General features: G+C 45.6%; 1 protein-coding gene across 1 annotated transcript; it reads left to right on the top strand.

The window, feature by feature from the left end:
* The first annotated feature begins 5,924 nt into the window (after positions 1 to 5,924).
* Positions 5,925 to 21,202, top strand: LOC102957928 (2'-5'-oligoadenylate synthase-like protein 2). The gene is made up of 6 exons (XM_007093561.3): positions 5,925 to 6,329; positions 12,074 to 12,362; positions 13,593 to 13,768; positions 17,835 to 18,076; positions 18,556 to 18,697; positions 20,190 to 21,202. Exons 1-6 carry the CDS (start codon positions 6,132 to 6,134, stop codon positions 20,703 to 20,705), a joined length of 1,563 nt encoding a protein of 520 aa, XP_007093623.1. The 5' UTR covers positions 5,925 to 6,131; the 3' UTR covers positions 20,706 to 21,202.
* Positions 21,203 to 22,591: the final 1,389 nt, after the last annotated feature.

Raw genomic sequence — 22,591 nt, 5'->3', positions numbered from 1 at the left:
TGTACTGCCTCTGCAACTTCCCTGCAATTTTAAAACTATTTCAAAACAGTTCATTTGAAAAAAAATAAAAGTAAAGAATCTTTCTTGAGAGCATCTGTTTATGGCCATGACGGTGTTGGGACTGGGGACCCAGCCGTGAGACAGATGTGGTCCCTCAATCTGGAATCTACAATGAGTGGGGATCCGGGAACAGATAAAGAAAATGTGATATGTTAAATGAAATATTGGGGTGCCTGGGTGGCTCAGTCTGTTAAGCGTCCGACTCTTGATTTCGGTTCAGGTTATGATCTTGCGGTCGTGAGATCGAGCCCCACGTCAGGCTCTGCGCTGACAGTGCGGAACTTGTTTGGGATTCTCTCTCTCTCTCTTTCTGCCTCTCTCTCTCTTTCAAAATAAATAAACATTAAAACATAATAAACTAGGGGCGCCTGGGCGGCTCAGTCGGTTAAGCGTCCGACTTCAGCTCAGGTCACGATCTCGCAGTCCGTGAGTTCGAGCCCCGCCTCAGGCTCTGGGCTGATGGCTCAGAGCCTGGAGCCTGCTTCCGATTCTGTGTCTCCCTCTCCCTCTTCCCCTCCCCCGTTCATGCTCTGTCTCTCTCTGTCTCAAAAATAAACTTAAAAAAAAAACATAATAAACTAAAATGGAATATTATTCAGCCACATTAAAAAAGGAAATCCATTTGCGACAACACAGATAAAGTTCAAAGGCATTATCCTACATGAAATAAGTCCGAGAAAGATAAATTCTGTATGATTTCATTTATATGTGGAATCATAAATAAATGAAACAAACAAACAAAAGAACTCACAGAAACAGAGAGTCGATTGGGGCAGTGGGAGTGGGGTGAGGGGGAATGCGCGAAGGTAGTCAAAGAGTACAAACTTCATCGTTGTAAGAGGAATGAATCCTGGGAATCTCATCTACAGCATGGTGACTACAGTTAACAATTCAGCTGACCCTCGAACAACATGGGCCTGGCCTGCGAGGGTCCACTTACATGCAGATTTTTTTTTTTTTTTTTGACAAATAAAGTACATTACCATAAAGTGTATTTTCTCTTATGATTTTCTTAATAACATTTTCTTTTCTCTAGATAGCTTTATTGTAAGAATACAATATGTAATGCATATAACATACAAGATATGTATGTGGTTGGCAGTTTGTTATCGGTAAGGCTTCCGGTCAAAGGAGGTTATTGGTGGTTTTCAGACGGTCAAAAGTTATACACAGGAGCGCCTGGGTGGCTCAGTCAGTTAAGCATCTGACTTTTGGTTTCGGCTCAGGTCATGATCTCATGGTTCATGAGTTCGAACTCCATGTCCAGCCCCACACGGGTAGCACAGAGCCTGCTTAGGATTCTCTCTCTCCCTCTTTCTCTGCCCACCCGCCCCCCTCATGCACATGCTCGCTGTCTCTCTCTCTCTCTCTCTCTCTCTCTCTTCCTCCCTCCCTCTCAAAATAAATAACTTTTTTTAAAGAAAAAAGGTATATCCAGATTTTCAACTGTGTGGGTAGGTCAGCGCCCCAACCTCTGCATTGTTCAAGGTCTACTGTATTGTATACTTGAAAGTTGCTGAAAGAGTGGATCTTACAAGCTCTCACCATACTCGAGAAAATATAACCATGAGATGATAGATATGTTAACTAACCCTACTATGGATGCATTAACTAACCTTACTATGGTAATCATTTCAAAATAAATAGGTATATCAAATCATTGCTTCATACACCTTAAACTTAGGCACTGTTATATGTCAGTCATACTTTAATAAAGCCAGAAGGAGGAGAAGGAGGAGAAGAAGAAGAGAAAGAAGGAAGAGGAGAAGGAGAAGGAGGGGGAGGAGTAGGAGGGAGAAGAGAAGGAGGAGAAGAAGGAGGAGGAGGCAAAGGAGAGGAAGAAGAGGAAGGAAAAGGAGGAGAAGAAAGACCTAAAGACAATCCCAAAGAAAATATACAGATGGCAAATAAGCTTATGAAAAGAGGCTCAACATCGTATCCTGGTGGGAACTAAAAATTGTACACTTTGTTGGCTTTTTTTTTTTAAAGTGTAAGTTTATTTATTTATTTTGAGAGAGAATCACACATGGGAGGGGTGGAGAGAGAGGGTAAGAGAGAATCCCAAGCAGGCTCCACACCGTCAGCACAGAGCCCAACACGGGGCTTGAACTCACAAACCGTGAGATCATAACCTGAGCCAAAGCCAAGACTCAGACGCTTCACTGACTGAGCCACGAGGGGCCCCAGAGATTTTTAAGGCAGAGACACTTTCCTGTATAATAGCGTTAATGGTGGATATGTGTCAAGCTGCATTCCTCAAAACCCATAGATAAACCCTAATGTAAACTACATACTTTAGGTAATAATAATGTATCAATACTGATTCATCAATTATAACAAATGCACCACACGAATGGAAGATATTAATTAGAGGTGTAACTGGGGCAGGGGGGGAGGGGTTGAGAAAGAGAAGGTAAATGGGAACTCTGTTTATTTAACAATTTTTCCATAGGCTTATACTGCTCTTAAAAACAGTCTATGGGGGCACCTGGGTGGCTCAGTCAGTTAAGTGTCCGACTTCAGCTCAGGTCATGATCTTGGGGTCTGTGGGTTCGAGCCCCACATCGGGCTCGGAGCCTGGAGCCTGCTTTGGGTTCTGTGTCTCCCTCTCTCTCTGCCCCTCTGCCCCTCGACCCTGTCTATCTCTCTCTCAAAAATAAATAAACATTTAAAAAATGTTTTTAAGTCTATTAATTTAAAAAATGCAAGGATGAGAAAAAGATATACCATGAAAACAAGAAAAAAAATGAACATAGGAAAAAAATAAGGAATACTCAGGTGCTTAGGGGAAGCAAGAAAGCAGGGGAAAAAAGAATGAAAAGCAAGAAAGCGTGTGCCCTGAAAACCCAGTTTACACCCGTTATCAGGTATACACAGAGGTGGTTCCAGTACTGACCGACTCCACACCAGCAGGGCTGGCCTCCATTTGGCGTGGTAAATCCTACCAAACTAAAAATGTTCCCTGGCCATCTGTCCTACTGAGAAGGCTGTGCACCGGTCGCCGCTGGTCATCAAGGGGAGAGAACCCGCGAGGATGTTCCGCCCTTGGACAAATGCTTCAAACGCTTGGTTTTACGTCTGAGCGATTTTTTGGCAACGGCTGGACTTGGGTGCCAGAAAGGCAGAGGGGAATCACTCGGCGTTACTTCAGCCCAGGCCACAAAGACGTGTATAATAATCCGAGACGTGCACTGACCTCAAGATCTTTCCGATTAACTTCAATCACCCTTCATTCAGCAAACAACCCAACAGGCGCTCGAGACCAAGCGGTGAGCAAGGGAACCCGGTCCGCCTTGCAAGCGAACTTCTCTCTCACATCCTGCCTTCTATGGAAGGCGCCTCCCAGACAGGAAGCTCGAGTTCAGGCCCAGCTCCTTGTAGCAGCAGACAGTAGTGATGGATGGAGGAGGCACGAAGACAAGGACGACGTCTGCCTGCAGGGATGAGGAAGGAGGCTCCCAAAGGACAACCGGGACTCAGCAGATGGAAGGAATGCGGGGTGCGCAGTAATGAGCTCATCACGAGAAGATCCGAAGGCCGGGATGTTTGGGGAAGTGGCAGCAACGATGAAAACACAGGTAGGAGAGTAATGAGAGACGAGGCAGGCTGAAATCGGAGACACCTTGAGCCACAACCCCACGAAGAAGCCTGAACTTTAACCACAGACGAGGAGGTAGGAAGCCACCGGAGGATTTCCGCAGGGGAACGACATGTTCCTGATGAACTTTTTTTTTTTTTTTTTTAAGACTTCATTTCCAACTAAGCTCTACACCCAACATGGGTCTCAAACTCACAACCCTGAGATCAAGAGTCCTGTGCTCTACTGACTGAGCCAGCCAGGCACCCCCAATGAACTTTTTCTGATCTAGAATTAATCTAAATCTTTCCCTGATCCTTTCACAGTTGGCTTTTAATTTACAGAACCAAAATATTGATGAGGATGTGACTTAAGGTCTATATAATTTCTAACTAGTAAGACTCCATTATGCATAAATTGGACATTAGCAAAATTTAATACTCTTGCGATTTAAAGGACATGATTTAAAAAGTGAAAAAAGCCACAATATAGAGAAAAATTTGAAAATCATGAATCTGATAAGAAACCTGTATCTAGAATAAAGAACAACTATGATTCAATTATAAAAAGACTTCAATTTTTTTTAAATCGCAATCCAAGCTAGTAAAGGATTATGGTAACAAAGTGACCTGTAAAGAAAAAAGGAATTTCACGTTCAGACCCAGGATGATACAACATGGAATATAAAGGAATGAATAAGTGGATTTAGGAGGAGAAAGAAGGAAGTGGCAGGAACCCTATACTAGAAAAGGCATCTTTGTAAAAGAAAAAAAAAAGACAAATGAACTGAACAATCTCCTCAAAGAAGATACAGAAATAGACATCAAGCATATGAAAAGATGTCCAACATCGTTAGCCATCAGAAAAAGACAAATCAGAACCACAGTGAGGTATCACCTCACAACCACCAGAGGGTGACTTGTCATCGAAAGAACAGATGAGCGTCAAGTGTTGGAGAGGAAGGCGAGCAATCACAGCCCACAGCGATCGATCGTCCAGGAAATGGTGCAGCCGCTTTGGAAAACAGTCTGGCAGGTGGGCGTTCAAATAGTGAAACAGTGTTACGGTGTGACCCAGTATACACTCAAGAGAAATGAAAATGCATATCCAAAACGTGCTCACCTTCAGCAGGGCGTCCAACCGGAGCCGCCCGCCTCCCGGAGGGATGCTGACCCGCTCCTCCCGCGCTCCCTCTGGTCTCGAGGAGGGATGCAGGTGTTGCGAGAGGAAGGCTGTTCCTTGGCAGGAACCCTGAACCCTTTCCACAAAGAGTGTCACTAGCTTCGTTGAAAAGGATTAAAGAGGGGTGGCCCAGTTGGTTAAGCCTGTGACTTCAGGTCAGGTCATGATCCCGCGGTTTGTGAGTTCGAGCCCCGCATCGGGTTCTGTGCTGGCAGCTCAGAGCCTGGAGCCTGCTTCGGATTCTGTGTTTCCTTCTCTCTCTGCCCCTCTCCCACTCATGCTCTGTCTCGAAAGGAAGAAAGAAAGAAAGAAAGAAAGAAAGAAAGAAAGAAAGAGAGAAAGAAGGAAAGAAAGAAGGAAAGAAGGAAAGGAAGAAAGAAAGAAAGAAGGAAAGAAAGAAGGAAAGAAAGAAAGAAAGAAAGAAAGAAAGAAAGAAAAGAAAAAAGATCCACAGTACCGTGGACACATCAGACCCCGTGTTGCTGACTCTGGGCTTGGCACTTTGCATGCTTTTCTCCCTCCCACAAAACCTGGAGTGGCCCGTGCAGCCAGAAGTCAGCTTCTCCTGGTCCCTCACCACACCTTAGCATCCGTATTTCCAAAACCCAGTCTCCTCCTCCTAGCCATGGCTTCCCCAGACGTGCCCCATACCTACGATCTCAATGAATGGCCAAATCTTATCCTTGCCGTTAACAAAAAAAAGAGAAGAAAAATCCTCCTGGCATTTTGTTGGCATTTTGTGGAAGGAGTTTGGATGAGGGCGGCTTTGACTTCATAACACCGACCCCGGCAAGTTTTTGCACACCCTGGGGATAAGGGAGACGTTGGCCTGGATGTGAGGAACAAAACGGCAAATGAAGGGTGTGTTTACCTTGGCTCTTAGAAAAGAAAGAGCTCAGTTCATCCTGGGCCTGGCCCTGAGTAGGGAAAGGGTTAACAGAGGCAGGCAGAGAAAAAGGACCCTCAAGAAGGCCCCAGCTCCTGGGGGGGGCAGGGAAGGCCAGCACCCTGGGAAACGCTCAAACTGAGAGTCAGTGAGTGATCTCCAGAGGGCGCTCGGCCCCACACTCAGCCCTTTTTTTCCTGATCACGTAAAAACAGAAAGAAAATTACAGCTGAGCAAATTCACTTTCGGTTTCCAAACCCAGTGAGCGAGGCCCGGGAAAGAACCGCCTCTGGGCCTGAGGCCGCCCGAGGAGGAATGGAATGTGTTCCCCCCGTCCTTTAGCCTTCCGGAGAAAGGCTAGACCCCTTACAGGGCAAGGCAGAAGCCCAGAGAATTCACCCCAAGGGGCAGCCTGGTCCTGTAGAGATGGAGCTCTTCCAGAACCTGTATGAGACCCCCGCAGACATGCTGTCCGCCTTTGTGGAGCGGAGCCTTCAGCCCGAGGGGGACTGGAAGGAGGAAGTGAAGGATGCCTGGCAGAGGATCGAACGTTTCTTCAGGGATCGATGCTTCCATGATGAGCTGGTTCTAGACCAGGAAGTCAGGGTGTTAAAGGTGGTGAAGGTGAGCCAGGGGAAACTTGAGTGGGGGACTTGAATCCCAAGCCCTGCGCTTGGAAACCATGTGACCTTGCGGGAGAGGTCATTTCATCTCTGGAAGCCTCATTACCCCCACCCCCCACCCCGTCTTTAACCTAGATTTGTTACAAGGAATAAATGAGTTAAAGCGTGGGTGTAGCAGGATTCTCGCAGAGAGAGTCGCGACACCCAGGCTTTTCTTTACAGGAAGCAACTTTATTCGTGCTGGCACTGATCACTTGGGTTCCTACGGGAAGAAGTGAGCCCCCAATGCCACGTGACGTAGTTTTTCATATATTTTTTACTTTTTTGTCTCCCATATATGGTAACACACAAATATGTAGTCTGGTTGAGTGGTTTCATGTTACAAGGTTGTGAGGGATGTTGTCATATATGCCTATAGCCAGGTTACCTTGAGGTGTTTTTTCCCCCTTAGGGAGGGGACCCTACCGCGTGGACAAGTGCTTTTAAACAGTAAATCATCCTATAAATCTGAGGGATGGTAAGGGATGATGATGATTATTTGAGATCAAGCTGGTTGCCAGGGTGGCAGGAAAAATATGGCTAAGCTTGCTGTCTCTCTCAAAATAAATAAATATTAAAAAAAAAAAATCTACCTAGCAATTAGGAGTACTTAATGGATTAAACGGACTGACCATGTAATTCAACACTCACTTATATCATGGTTTTTCCTGGAAAGTACTAAATTGTAATACAACTTTTAACATACCACCCTAAGTCAAAAGTGCCTTGACCATCAATCAGGCTAGGTTTTGCTAATTTCGCTAGATGGAAGATATCTATGAACCTAAAAAAAAATAATAAAGTAGCCAATTACCTTACCAGCAAAATAAGTTTATTCAGGAAAAACAAAGAATGGCAACTCAACACAGGCCAGCTTTGGCAAAACCATAATAAGCAAGTCCCACCGCAAAGTAGAGGAGGAACTTACCGGAAGGAAGAGGAAGGTGGGAGGGATTGTTCTGAAGGAAAAGCTGGTCAGAGTAATGAGACTTTCGCATTGGCTGAGTTGCAGGGGTAGTCGGTTCCTTGCAGAAAATGCAAACGTGCATCTTTTGGGGGGGCGGGGCACTGCAATTGATGTGTCTGTTTACAATTCTGTTGGGGTCTGTAATTGACAATTCCTGCAATTGATATTGAGTGGTACCGCTCCTCCTGCTGGCCTCCCCCTCTGGCCTCAGACCCCATTTTGTGAGGTTTCCCTTAATTTTCATATATCTAAAATTTACTTAAGTAAATCAGGCTTTGCCTTGGGGGTGGTATGGCTGCCAAAGGAAGGACCCGCGGCTTTAAGGAATTTTTTTTTTTTTTTAAGAATCTTTAAATAAAGGGTGGAAACCAAAGAGTCAGGGGTGTCACCAGCATAGCAGGAGCTTCCAAAATGGAAATCAAGAATTACAAACTCTCTACTTAAAAAGATACAAACTTTGCACCGCGGGGCTCTGCCTGTTCCACATAGCTGAACTTCCTGGAGGGACTGTAATGTATGCTTTCAGGACCGAAAACCAAAAAAAAAAAAAAAAAAAAGAAAACCAGAAATGGGACAATATTCTCTGAAGGGTGGGTTTGAAAGTGTTCAAGTATTTTAACACATGTCGCAAAAAGAGCTCTTTCATGAATTTGAAAGTGCTGTGTTTCCATTGGAGATGCACGTTGCATTTTCTACATGTCATTTATGTTACTTCGAATACCCCTGCCCTGAAGTTCCCATTCTCACTTTTAGGGGTATGTGTCAAGTGGAGACTATTTGAAGAAGAAGAAGGAAACAATCACTTTCCCTTTCCCTCTTGTTCTCTCAATGATCTTTATTTCCAGAAGTTTCAATACTCCTGGAATAACTATGTCCCAAGTATTTTGAGCTGTATCAGAAATGCCTAGAAGGAATGTTTATGGAGTTAAACGCCCTGTTTGGATAAACACTGGTAAACCAGCAACTGCAAAAAGGACACACGTTGGTAATGAATGTTTCTGTTTCTATGTGAGGAGGAAGGAAGAGGTTACATTGCACTAATTCAACACTTCCTTCTTTCTGCCTTTCTGGACCTTGGTAAGCACTAGATTTTCTAAGTTGCATCTAGTTTTCCTGATTCCGTCTATCTATATGGTGGTGAGAGTAATGTGACTTTCTTGAGTTACATGTACCGATACCATTGGATTTCCTACCATGAGTGACCTAGAGAGTCTTCTGGGACCAGCAGTAACTTTTGCAAAGATATCCCCTGCAGTGCTTGATCACGGCCATCCTTTGACATCTATATTCTTCCTTGTACTCTTCTGTTTCCTCAGGTCAAGGAACCCGATGCCAAAATCAAGGCTACATGGGAACCTGAGATCAAAATTACCTCGTAACTTTTTTAAATTTTTTTTCACATTTATTTATTATTGAACAGACAGAGCTTGAACAGGGGAGGGGCAGAGAAAGGGAGACACAGAATCTGAAGCAGGCTCCAGGCTCTGAACTGTCAGCACAGAGCCCAATGCGGGGCTCGAACCTGTGAACCTCAAGATCATGACCTGAGCTGAAGTCGGCCACTTAACCAGCTGAGCCACCCAGGCGCCCCAGCCTCATGTGATTTAAAAAAAAAAATTTTTTTTTTGTAGATTTATTTATTTTTGGTAGAGAGAGACAGAGCACAAGTGGGGGAGGGGCAGAGAGAGAAGGAGGCATGGAATCAGAAGCAGCCTCCAGGCCCGGAGCTGTCAACACAGAGCCTGACAAGGGGCTTGAACTCACGGGCTCAAACTCACAAACCACGAGATCATGACCTGAGCCTAAGTCAGATGCTTAACCGACTGAGCCACCCAGGCGCCCCTCATGATTTTTTTTAACGTTTATTTTTGAGAGAAGGAGAGAGAGACAGAGCGCGAGCAGAAGGGCAGAGAGTGAGAGAGGGAGACACAGAATCTGAAGCAGGCTCCAAGCTGTCAGCACAGAGCCTGATGTGGGGCTCGAACCCACGAACCGCGAGATCATGACCTGAGCTGAGGTCGGACGCTTAACCGACTGAGCCACCCAGGCGCCCCATGATTTTTAAAAATTATACAAGTAATTTCTGGCACCAACCTAGATGAAGTAAGGCTCTTACAAACTCTCACACAAATTATAGCTAAAACTCTGGACAGACATCAAAAAACAAGTGTTTAAGAACTCTGAAAAGTAAACAACATTAGGCCGATTTGGGACCGAAGTCAAAACTCAAATAACAACCTGTAACAAAGGTGGTTATAGTGGAGCAAACTAGCAGTACATGGAACAACAGGGATGGATGTCAAAAGCACTGTGCTCAGTGAAAACAAAAAAAGCCGGCTTCTAAAAAGTCCCATACAGTACAATTGCCTTTGTGTCCTTCTTGAAATGACAGCATTATGGAAATGGAAAACAAATTAGTGGTTTCTAGGGTTTAGAGATGGGGGGGGGGCAGGTGGTTAGGTCTCTAAAAGAGCAGAAGGAGGAAATACAATGAGATAGTTCTGTATCCTGATTTCAGTGGTGATTGTAGGAATCTACACATGCGTAAAATGTCTTAGAACTATGTGCCTTGCATCGATGTTGATTTCCTGGCTATATTTAGATAAGGTGTGATCGTTGGGAGGAAACTGCAGACCTGTCTAAACTATTTTCCTGCATACCTGTAGTTATTTCAAAATAAAAATCAATTTATTGTGCGGGGGAGAAGGGCCAGCCCCCTTCCCTGCCTACTGAAGGAGACCCCCAGATCCCCCTTCCTCAGAGCACATGTTCATTTCAGCGCTGATTACTCAGCCAAGGAGCAGAGACAGCCCCTCAGACGTAGCAACAACCCCTGGAATTTGGGAGTCTTTATTTTTCTTTTAACGTTTATGTATTTATTTTTGAGAGAGCGATAGAGAGTGAGTAGAGGAGGAGCAGAGAGGCCACAGAATCCCAAGCAGGCTCCACGCGGTCAGGACAGAGCTCGACGTGTGGCTCAAACCCACAAACCGTGAGATCATGACCTGAGCCGAAACCAAGAGTCAGATGCTAAACCAACTGAGCCACCCAAGCTCCCCGAAAACTGAGTCTTTAAAAATAACATTCCCCAGGACAGGGGAACAAATAAATAAACTTTATTTAAATATATATATATTTATACATAAGTGTGTGTGTGTGTATATATATATACATACATAAGTATATATATACATATTTATACATAAGTGTATACATATATATGTGTGTGTATATATATATATATATATATATATATATATATATAAACTTAACAATATATATAACATTCCATAGGACAGTGGCTGCCTTTCCACACTTTGGCGGAAGAGAACACATTTTCTCCTTCTCTTGTTGAGGTTTCTTTTGACCAAATATTAAGAACATGTAGTTTTCTAGTTCATTCCCTGCAACTGCATCGGCACTAAGTAGGGGGAAAGGACAAGGCCAGAGGAAGATCATTTGCAGGTGAGCTAAGGGCAGGCAGGACTTTCCGTCCTCAGTCCCCCTCCAGTAGGGGGACCCCATCCTCACTTTGTACCAGGATTTTGATGCTTGTCCATGACATCCGAATTCCTTTTCCCTGCTTCTTTCTTTTCCAGGAAAGATTTATTTAAAAAAAATTTTTTTAATGTTTATTTAATTTTGAGAGAGACAGACTGACAAACAGAGCGTGAGTGGGGGAGAGGCAGAGAGAGAGGTGGGGGGAGACGCAGAATCTGAAGCGGGCTTCAGGCTCTGAGCTGTCAGTACAGAGTCTGACGTGGGGCTCGAACTAACAAACGGCGACATCATGAGGCTCCCCCAGAAGGAGAGATTTGTGATGCATCTTTCAAGGCTACCGCTGTGCCTTGTTCTATGAACACATATGTTACCTACACACTGGAATTTCCAGCATCCCTGCATACCCACACATCCGCACACACAAAGTCCAAAAAATGTATTTGTGCATACGCACACAAAACATATGTACAAAATACATACGTAAGAGTATGGTTGTCTAGGCCAGAGCTGTCCAATAGAACTTTCCCGGTGATGGAAATGTTCTACACATGTGCCCCCCAATGTAATCATCACTCTCTGTGGGCGGCTGTTGAGCACTTGAAGTGAGGCTGGTGTGACTATGAAACTGAATTTATAAATTTCATTTCATTTAAATTTAAGTAGCCACAGGGGCACCCGGGTGGCTCAGTTGGTTGAGCGTCTGACTTCGGCTCAGGTCATGATCTCACAGTTGGTGGGTTTGAGCCCCACATCATCGGGCTCTGTGCTGACAGCTCAGAGCCTGGAGCCTGCTTCGGATTCTGTGTCTCCCTCTCTCTCTCTCTCTCTGCCCCTCCCCCACTCATACTCTGTCTCTCAAAAATAAACATACATTAAATTTAAGCAGCCACATGTGGCTCTTGGCTACCATGTTGGACGGCACGCAGTTAGGCATCGAACATCTCTGGAATGAGCTAGAAGAAGCTGGTAACTGTGGGGGCCTCTGCAGAAGGAGCTTAGGGCCTGAGGTACAGGAGGGTTTTACGTTTCGTTTATATTCTTTGAACTGTTTATCATGTACTTAATTTTTCTAAATGCATGAAAAGACGTGGTCGGCAAAGGCCACCATGTACGGAGGAAACCAGGAGCTCCTTTTGGTACCTGTGTAGACAGCCTAACATGAGGCCCCTGGCTTCACCCCAGCCTCAAAGCTTCAGTCCCCAGGGGAGGTGAAGCTCCAACATTACTGTCCTCCCCAGGGTGGATCCTCCGGGAAGGGAACGACGCTGAACTACAGCTCCGATGTGGACCTGGTCTTGTTCCTGAGCTGCTTCCCCAGCTTCCAAGACCAGGCAGAACACCGTGCATCTGTCATCAGTTTCATCGAGAAGAGACTGACTCAGTATGGCAGGAGCCTGGCCTACAGCATCACCATGGTCCCGCAGAGAGAGACGAACAGGGTCCCCCGCTCCCTGTCCTTCCACGTCCAGGCCAGGAAGAACAGTGAAGCCATTGGAGTGGATGTGCTCCCAGCCTATGACGCTCTAAGTAAAGACAACAATGGGGCGGGGCCAGAGAAACTAGGCAGGGGCCCTCCACCAACCTGGCCTTGGGGGAGGTTTGGGAAAGTGGAAGCCAGAGCGGGGAGAGTGGAGTTTGCCTTTTTTTCCCTGAAGGGCTGGGACTGGAGCTATACCTTGAAGATTAATTCCTTCCATAAACTCATGTGTTTCCACGTCCCGCTGCCGGGGAGCTAGGGAACTTCTGGATTCCCACCCAACCCAGAGAGGAGACTCTTCTCTGACCTTCCGGGAAACACCAGGGCAAGTAGGCACTTCAGGGTCTTTGGAGTTAGATTGGAATCTTTTTTTTCATGTTTCTTTATTTTTGACAGAGAGAACATGAGCAGGGGAGGGGCAGAGAGAGAGGGGGGGACAGAAGATCCCAAGAGGGCTCTGCAATGATAGTAGCAAGCCCGACACGGGGTTCGAACTCACCAACCATGAGATCATGACCTGAGCCAAAGCCGGTCTCTCAACCAACCGAGCCACCCAGGCGCCCCTAGGTCGGAATCATTCTTAAAGACAGGGCTCTTGGGGCATCTGGGTGGCTCAGTGGGTTAAGCGGCCAACTCTTGATTTTGGCTCAGGTCATGATCTCACGGTTTGTGAGATCAACCCCCAAGGCAGACTGTGTGCTGACAGTGTGGAGCCTGCTTGGGATTCTCTCTCTACCTCTCTCTCTGCCCACACACTCGCAAGTGTGTGCTCTCCCTCTCTCGAAATAAATAAATAAACTTAAAAAAACAAACAAACCAGGGCTCTTAATGTCTTCAAATTTTGGCACTAAGACTTACTAACTATACGACCTTGAGCAAGCTATCTAACACCTCCAAGACTCAATATACCAACCTGCCAAATGGCATAATGTCAGGTTGAACCATAGGAAATTGACAACATTTGACCACGCTTGAGCCTCAAAAAGGGCACTCCCTATGGTTCCACTTAATTTTACCTGCTGCATGGAGCTGTTCTAAGGATTCCGTGAGCTTCACCCAGTGTCTGACTCATGCTAAGTCTTTGGTCAATGGGAGCTCTTTAAAATCTATGTGACTTTTGAGGGGGCCACCAAACCCTCTAAGCTTCCGTTGGAAAATGGGAAACATAATGCTGTTCGTGCAGGAGACAATTCGTGTCCACTGGCTACCTCGTGGTTTTATTTCCCATCTTCCTCTCCTCAAAGAGTGGATTTTCTCACACAGGTTCTTTTGTCTCCCAGGAAATTTTTGCCCGGACTCGAAACCACCTCCGGAAATCTATGAAGATTTGATAACCAGTGGCGGCCACCCTGGGGAGTTCTCGCCAAGCTTCACAGAGTTGCAGAGGCACTTTGTGAAAAGTCGCCCTGTCAAGCTGAAGAACCTTCTGCGACTGATGAAACATTGGTACCTGCAGGTGTGGGGCTGGGCTGCCGGGCTGGGAGGTGCAGGGACAACAAGGAGGGCAGGTACATGCTAACATTTTTTTTTTTTTTTAAGAGAAAAAGATGGAAACAAGCCATCTCAGAATAGAGCTAAATAGGGACACCTGGGTGACTCAGTCGATTAAGCGTCCGACTTCGGCTCAGGTCACCATCTTGTAGTTCGTGAGTTCGAGCCCCACATTGGGCTCTGTGCCCGCAGCTCAGAGCCTGGAGCCTGCTTTGAATTCTGCGTCTCCCTCTCTCTCTGCCCCTCCCTGCCTCTGTCTCGCAAAAAACAAATAAATACTTTTAAAAAATTAAAAAAAAAGAATAGAGCTAAATAGTGTAGGCAGGTGATGTAATTGGAAACTGAATTGTAGGGAGTTGGACAGCATTTTGCATTATTGTGGCTGTTCTTTGGTGTTGCTCTATTCTGTTAACTTTTTTTTTTTTTTTTTTTTACATCCGAGTTAGTTAGCATATAGTGCAACAATGAGTCCAGGAGTAGATTCCTTAATGCCCCTTACCCATTTAGCCCATCCCCCCTCCCACAATCCCTCCCATAACTCTCTGTTTGTTCTCCATATTTAAGAGTCTCTTCTGTTTTGTCCCCTTCACTGTTTTTATATTATTTTTGTTTCCCTTCCCTTATGTTCATCCGTTTTGTCTCTTGAAGTCCTCCTATGAGTGAAGTCATATGATTTTAGTCTTTCTCTGACCAATTTCACTTAGCATAATACCCTCCAGTTCCATCCACGTAGTTGCAAATGGCAAGATTTCATTCTTTTTGCCGACTAATACCCCATTGTACATATATACCACATCTTCTTTATCCATTCATCCATCGATGGACATTTGGGCTCTTTCCATACTTTGGCTATTGTTGATAGTGCTGCTATAAACATTGGGGTGCATGTGTCCCTTCGAAACAGCACACCTATATCCCTTGGATAGGTACCTAGTAGTGCAATTGCTGGGTCGTAGAGTAGTTCTATTTTTCATTTTTTGAAGAACCTCCATACTGTTTTCCAGAGTGGCTGCACCAGTTTGCATTCCCACCAACAATGCAAAAGAGATCCTCTTTCTCTGCATCCCCGCCAACATCTGTTGTTGCCAGAGTTGGTAATGTTAGCCGTTCTGACAGGTGTGAGGTGGTGTCTCATTGTGGTTTTGATTTGTATTTGCCTGATGATGAGTGACGTTGAGCATCTTTTCATGTGTCTGTTGGCCATCTGGATGTCTTCTTTGGAGAAGTGTCTATTCATGTCTTTTGCCCATTTCTTCCCTGGGTTATTTGTTTTTTGGGTTTTGAGTTTGATAAGTTCTTTATAGATTTTGGATACTAACCCTTTATCTGATATGTCGTTTGCAATTATCTTCTCCCATTCCGTCAGTTGCCTTTTAGTTTTGCTGATTGTTGCCTTCTCTGTGCAGATATTCTCTTAACTTCTAACGCACCGTGCCTTGGTCACAGCCTCTTGGTTTCTAAAGGACAATTAAATGGTTCCTGACATGCACACATGTGATTTTCCACAGGCTTCAGACCTCAGGCATTTCATACAACAGTAAGAAGAAAGCTACCATGTATCAACCTTTTTTTTTTTTTAATTTTTTTAACGTTTATTCATTTTTTGAGAGAGAGAGACAGAGTGTGCGCAGGGGAGGGGCGGAGAGAGAGGGAGACACAGAATCCGAAGCAGGCTCCAGGCTCTGAGCTGTCAGCACAGAGTCCGACGCGGGGCTCAAACCCACAAACCGTGAGATCATGACCTGAGCCAAAGTCAGACGCTTCACCGACTGAGCCACCCAGGCGCCCCGCTATGTATCAACCATTAATTGTCTGCCGTGGTCTATGCTGAGTGCTCTGCATATTTTTTTCTCAGTCTTTCCAACAGCACTGTGATGTATATATTTTTCATTAGCCCCATTTCGGGGATGAAAAAGCCAAGGCTCAAGGGCTAAAGTTGGGCTGAGATTTGAACACAAAGGTGCCTGCCTGTGTGCTCTTAATCAACAATGCCACCTGGCTTTTTACAATAATAATTTATTTCATGGGGCTCCTGGGTGGCTCAGTCGGTTAAGTGTCCAACTCTTGATCTCTGCTCAGGTCATGATCTCATGGTTCATGGGTTTGAGCCTCGCATCAGGCTCTGCACTGGCAGTGTAGGGGGTGCTTAGGATTCTCTCTCCCTCTCTCTCTGCTCTTCCCCCGCTCTCTCACTCTCTCTCTCTTTCAAAATAAATTAAAAACATTTAAAATAATAATAATAATTTTTTTCATAATCATAATTTTCATAATAACAATTATTTTTTCTGATTATTTGTATGTTACATTGGGCTCATGAAAAATTCAAGTGATGAAAAAAAAAGCATAAGAGAGAAGGCAAAATTTACATGAAACGCGGGGTGCTTGGGTGGCTCAGATGGTTGAGTGTCCGACCTCGGCTCAGGTCATGGTCTCACAGTTCCTGGGTTCGAGCCCCACATCGGGCTCTGTGCTGTCAGCTCAAAGCCTTGAGCCTGCTTCAGATTCTGTGTGTTTCTCTTTGCCCCTCCCCCACTCATGCTCTGTCTCTCTCTCAAAAATATATAAACATTAAAAAAAAATCTGTTAAATTTACATGAGATGTGTGAGATGATACTAATAACATTTTTGGAGACTATGCCTTACGCCCCTCTTTGTATCTGTGTTCACACAGCTCATGCCTGGAGCTTACTTAAGTGGAATCCTATCACGTGTACTCTTTCTATGGTACACTCTTTACAAAAACGCATTTGCTTACGGACCTTTGGAGTTGAACTTTGGGGACTTAACCTGTTCATGTATTTTGCATCTTCTCCCACTGGGACATTTTCTTATCAATTGAAAGACCTTTTTGTAAATATTTACCATTATTTCTCATGTGTTGCAAATATTTTTACCAATCGACCGCTCCTCTGTGGACCTTAGTTATCGTATCTTTGGCAATACAATTATTTCTAATTTTTACACTACACAAACAGGGCTGACTTTTCTGGGTTGTCGTTTTTCTATCTTGCTGGCAGTGTGTAGGTGGTCTTTTAATTTTCTTCTCATATGTCTCATATATATTTTTTACTCCATTTGCAATCTATTTTGGTATTTGGTGTGACAGTGGGACCATCTTTATTTTCCTCCAAATTGGCTGACAAGTTACGCCAGCATCATTTGTTGGATTATGCGTTTTTTTCCCATTGTTCATCACCCTTACCGGTTGTTAAATTTCTGTATCCACTGGGCACTCTGTTCTGTTACACTTGGCTACGGTTTATACTGACACCAAAAACACACCATTTGGGGGACAACTGCTTTCTAAGTCATATCTGAGAAAACAAATACCAACCTCTCTGTTTTTCTTTTTCATAATTTTCTTGGGTCTCCTAAGCATTTATTCCTGTGTTTGAATCTTAAGATCATTTTTCTCCCACTAAAAAACACCAGTGGGATGCTAATTGTAATTACAATAAATTTCTAAATTAATTTTTGAGGAACTGAAAATTTCCCATGATTACACCTTCTCTATCTTTCAGTTTGTTCCGATTTTGTTGTATGTTTTCAGTGTGTCGATGTGTTTTTGTTTTTATTTGGCTCCCATATACACTATATTATATGGCCTCCCCCATTCCGACTCACTGGCCCAGAAGGTCCATGAGAGGCCTCGGTTTCCTCTTTCGTTGAAATTTTGATGGCCCCAGGACATAATCCATCTAGAGCCCAAGCTGCTGGGCTCATTTCAGGTTTCATGGATGTGCTACATAATCCAGAGGTAAAATGGAGTTGACAAAATAGTTATTTCATTTCTTTATTTTTATGCAAGCTCTATACCCAACATGGGGCTTGAACTCACAACCCTAAGATCAAGAGTCAGTGCTCCACTGGCTGACCCAGCCAGGCACCCCTGAAGTTGACAGAATGTTACTGGGACCTGGAAGCAGAACTGGAAACTCCCAGTTGCCAGGGTCGCAATCTCATATCCATTCTCTCTGTCTCTCTCCCTCCTTCCCTCTCTCTTTCCCTCTCCCCACCCCTCAACCCTGCAGTACTTGAAACCTAAATATCGAAACAAAGCATTGCCCGCAAAGTACGCGCTGGAGCTACTGACCATCTACGCCTGGGAAATAGGTACAGATGAAAGTGAGAACTTCAACCTGGATGAAGGGTTTAGAGCCGTGATGGAACTCCTCATAGATTATGAAGACATCTGCGTCTATTGGACCAAGTACTATGATTTCCAAAATGAGACTGTCAGAATCTACATCAAACAACAGTTGAAGGAATGCAGGTGAGTATTACTTTCGGCTGCAAGGAATAGAAAGCCCAACTCACGCGAGTTTCAAAATAAGGGGAACTTACTGGCTTTTGTAACTGAGAAGTCCAGAGATGAATGGAGCTTCAGGTGTGATGTGATCCAGATGTTCACTATGTCCTCAGGGTCCCATCCTGTGAAATCTGCCCTTCCCGGGGAGGTTTACCTTGGAATTCAGGCTCATCTCTTCATGACTTCCATCTTTTCTAGTCTTCTCATCTGAACTCCTTCCTTCCACTGCAAGAGGGAGTACGCCTTTGTCCTAGGATTCTAAGCAAAACCCCCGAGGCTCACTCTGATTGGGTTACAGTTTGTAACCTAATCCAATCAGGAACCGAGAACTTGAGCTTGCAGGAAGGCTTCCCTTCACACAAGCATGTACGATCCCATAGACTTGAGTGACAGAGGCCAGGATCCTAAGTGTGATGGAGATCCACTCCCTTTCTCTCTCCCAGGCCAGTGATCCTGGACCCAGCTGACCCTACCAACAACCTGGGAAAGGAAAAGAGATGGGACCTGGTGGCCAGAGAGGCTGCTCACTGCCTGAGGCAGGCCTGCTGTAGGAATGAAGACCCCAGCCAGGGCTGGCATGTACAGGTACAGTCCCTGTCCCCAACCCCCAGTCATGATTCAATGATGACCGCATGTCAACTCCCCAAGAATCCCCTCAAGGGGCACCTGGGTGGCTCAGGTCATGCATGATCTTGCGGTTCATGAGTTTGAGCCCCTCTGAGCTGTCAGCACAGAGCCTGGAGCCTGCTTCTGATTCTGTGTCTCCTTCTCCGTCTGCCCCTCCCCTGCTTGCACTCTGTCTCTGTCTCTCTCTCTCTCTCTCTCTCTCTCTCTCTCTCAAAAACAAATAAGCATTTAAAAGAGAGAGAGAGAGAGAGAGAGAGAGGGATCAGGGCACCTGGGTGGCTTAGTCGGTTAAGCGTCCAACTCTTGGTTTCAGCTCAAGTCACGATGTCACCGTTCATGAGTTCAAGCCCCACATCGGGCTCCGTGCTGACAGTGCAGAGCCTGCTAAGGATTCTCTCTCTCCCTCTCTCTGTCCCTCCCCCACTCACTGTCTCTAGCTCTCTCCAAATAAGTTAATACGTTTAAAACTTTTTTTAACATTAATAAAAAAGAAAAAAATGTAAAAAAAAAAAAAAAGAAAGAGAAAGAGACTTAATAGATGCAACCAAAACAGTCAGTGAGGAACATAGGATTTGACCACAGACGACGATACCAGTGGTGAAGGCCCCTGGGCACAGCTTTTCCTGCACCATCATAGCAGTCTTGGGTCTGAACACTACATAGGAATCCAGGCTTCAAAGACCCGGACTATTAGCTCATCTGAGAGCTAATCTCCCCAACCTGCCACTCCCAGAGAAATCTTGTTGCCCCTCCCACATGTCACATCTCGCGGGAAAATTCTGAGGCTGGCCTCAAAGGCAGATCTGCGTAACCATCTAACATAAACTCCAAACCAGGATATTTTTGAGCATGAGATGGGGTGAGGCTAATTATGCCAGGACAAGGCGCATACACCTGGACTGCCCTAGACCAACAGGAACATCGGGTCACCCTGGATTAACAGCTGTGTCATGCATGATGCAGTGAATGAAAGTATCGTAGTTTTTATGACCACTACCCACCCTACTGAAAGATTCTTTAGGCCGCTCCCAGACTTTTGCCATAACAGTGAATATCCTTGAACATATGGCCCAGTGCCTGACATCTGTTAGGTTATTTAACCTAGAACAACCCTATGATGCACCTGTGGGGTAGGCGCAAATGTTATCCCCGTGTGACAGGTGGGGACTCTCAATGATGCCACACAGGAAGAGTGGCTCTTTGGAGAACGGTTGCCACTTGTTACTCTGATCAGGGTGAGTCACAGGACAGAGGGCGACCGAATGTTCTGTTTTGCCTGGGACAGTCCTGGTGTATACCCGTTGGCTGCGATAATCATCGATAGCCCCTTTTTCTACTCCAAGTGTCTTGGTAGGCGATACATCATATCATCGGTAGACAAGAAGAGGAGGATTTGGAGGCAACAGCCACGACCATCACATATCCTTGTCTGCTCCTCCTTCCCTTCCAGCCAGCAAGAGAGGTCCAGGTGATGGTGAAAAAGACAGGAGAGGAGGCCTGGATATTGTCGGTGGACCCCTACAGTCCCATCTGGAAGATGAAAACGGAGATCAAGAGGACGTTTGGCCTCAGAGGGCAACAGCGTCTCTCCTTCCAGGAGCCGGGAGGGGAACGGCAGCTGCTCAGTAGCCAGCGGACGTTAGCCCATTACGGGATCTTCTCTAAGGTTAGCATCCGGGTGCTGGAGACCTTCCCTCCCGAGATCCAGGTCTTCGTGAAGAACTCTAGCGGCCAGAGCAAGCCTTATGCCATCCACCCTGACGACTCTATCTATGCCTTGAAAGAGAAGATTGAGGAGGCTGAAGGACCTTACGTGGAGGATCAGATACTAAAGTTCCAGAATCGGAAACTGAGGAATCACTGCAGCCTCTCAGACCTGCAGATCAAAGACTGTGACACCATCATGCTCATTAGGAGAAGCCACAGGCCCCTAGGAGTGCCCACGGTCGGGTTGTACATGATTTAGACTTCTATGGCCCTCTTCCCCCACCCACCCCCTTCTACCCAGGCCACTGTGATTTTCTGAAGCATAAATATGAATAGACCCTTCCCCTGCATGAAGTCCTCCAATGGCCCTATTACCTATGTAATAAAGTTCAAGTTCTTTTGCTTGGCATTCAAGGTCCTTGACAATTTAGCCCTTGCTCACCTCTTAATCTCGCCTCACCACTCTCAAAACACACCAGATGTGCCCAAACCCTTGCATCTCCAGAGCACTGAATGCCGGATCATACCTCCATGACTGTGAATCAACTATTCCTTTCCCCATGCTTTCGTCTTTCAACACGCACATCTCTAAGTCAATCTCCAAGTGTGGACCCCAGACCAGCAGAATTGGCATATCCCCTGGGAACATCTTAGAAATGAGATTTCTCAACAACTATGTCGGATTCACCCGAGCCAGTTCTTGGTGGTGGGACTCAGCCACCTGTGTCTTAACAAGCCTTCCAAGTCATTTTCTGCCCCTACACCCAGGTCAGACCTTCCGTGAAAGCACTTGGGACCCTCATTGTGTTCCCATGTGGGGATCATAAGTCTCCCTGATTTAAAGAGACTTGACAAGAGCTTTATTCCTGTGTCCCCGTGGTCTAGAATGCTGCTGGCCTGATGTACGTGTTCAGCACGTACTTGCTGAACAAACAAACGAACCAAAGAATGACTTTGAATTCTTCCCTATTATCTTCCTGACGGTCTCAAGCCAGTTCTGTTTTGGAGACCACGTGGTTTGGAATGCTCCCCCACCCGTCCCCCAGCTACGTCTCATTCTTTGAGATTGCCCATTCTCCCCCATACAAGCCCGGTGCTGGAGTCGTAGACCATTCCATGCTCCTACCCAATAGCTTCACTCATCTGTCCAAACCCAACCACCCAAAGGAATCAGCTGACCCAGCATAGAATCCATCTATTGGCTCTACTTCGCCTATCAGATTTTGAGTCCTGGTGGGTGGGACCAGTTCCCAGTATAGTTAAATAAGGGTGAACATCTAAGCAGAAATGCAGTCAGAACAGATCAGCCTCAGCTCAAGTCTACAGGTGAGTAAAAAGACACCCCTCCACGCAGACAATGGAGCACTGGAGCCACGCATAGCAAGAGAGAATCCAAAGCCCTTACACAGGCCCAGGGAGAGACACTGCGGGGGGGCTGTTAGACCTGCCCTTTTAAAAAAATCGGGCGCCTGGGTGGCTCAGTCGGTTGAGCGTCTGACTTCGGCTCAGGTCATGATCTCACAGTTCGTGGGTTCGAGCCCCGCGTCGGGCTCTGTGCTGACAGCTCAGAGCCTGGAGCCTGTTTCAGATTCTGTGTCTCCCTCTCTCTCTGCCCCTCCCCCACTTGCACTCTGTCTCTCTCTGTCTCAAAAATAAATAAACATTACAAAAAAAAATCGAATCCCCCCCCCAACCTTTCATCAGTCTAAATTGAACAGATCACAGCGGATCAGGTGTGCCCCAAAACCTTGACTAAGGTCTGCTTCTGCAGCTCAGTAAAATTCTTTTTCTCTGTTCTTCACTAAATTCATAGTTCCATGCGTCGACATGGCATTGACATCAAGATTCTCTACCACCATGATGTCATTGGATCCCTATCCCTCCCCCCCTCCAACCCCGGAAGTTAGATGGAGGAGTAGGATTAACACCTTCTCTCCTGTTTTACAGGTGAGAATCCTGAGGGTTAGAGGCATTCCACAACACGCCCTTCCCAGCCTTTCCCGACTCAGTTAAGGACAATTCCATCCTTCCAGTTGTTAAACCCAAAGCTTCCAAGTGGTCCTTGAGTCTAGTCTTTGTCTCACATCATATTCTATCCATTAGCAAGACTTGTTTATATTCAAAATATACGCAGGGAAATGATGT

The sequence above is a fragment of the Panthera tigris genome, chromosome D3, assembly GCF_018350195.1.
Source record: "Panthera tigris isolate Pti1 chromosome D3, P.tigris_Pti1_mat1.1, whole genome shotgun sequence".
NCBI classification, from domain to species: domain Eukaryota; kingdom Metazoa; phylum Chordata; class Mammalia; order Carnivora; family Felidae; genus Panthera; species Panthera tigris.
The sequence above is the reverse complement of the archived record's forward strand: the minus strand, read 5'-3'. Positions and strand labels throughout refer to the sequence as shown.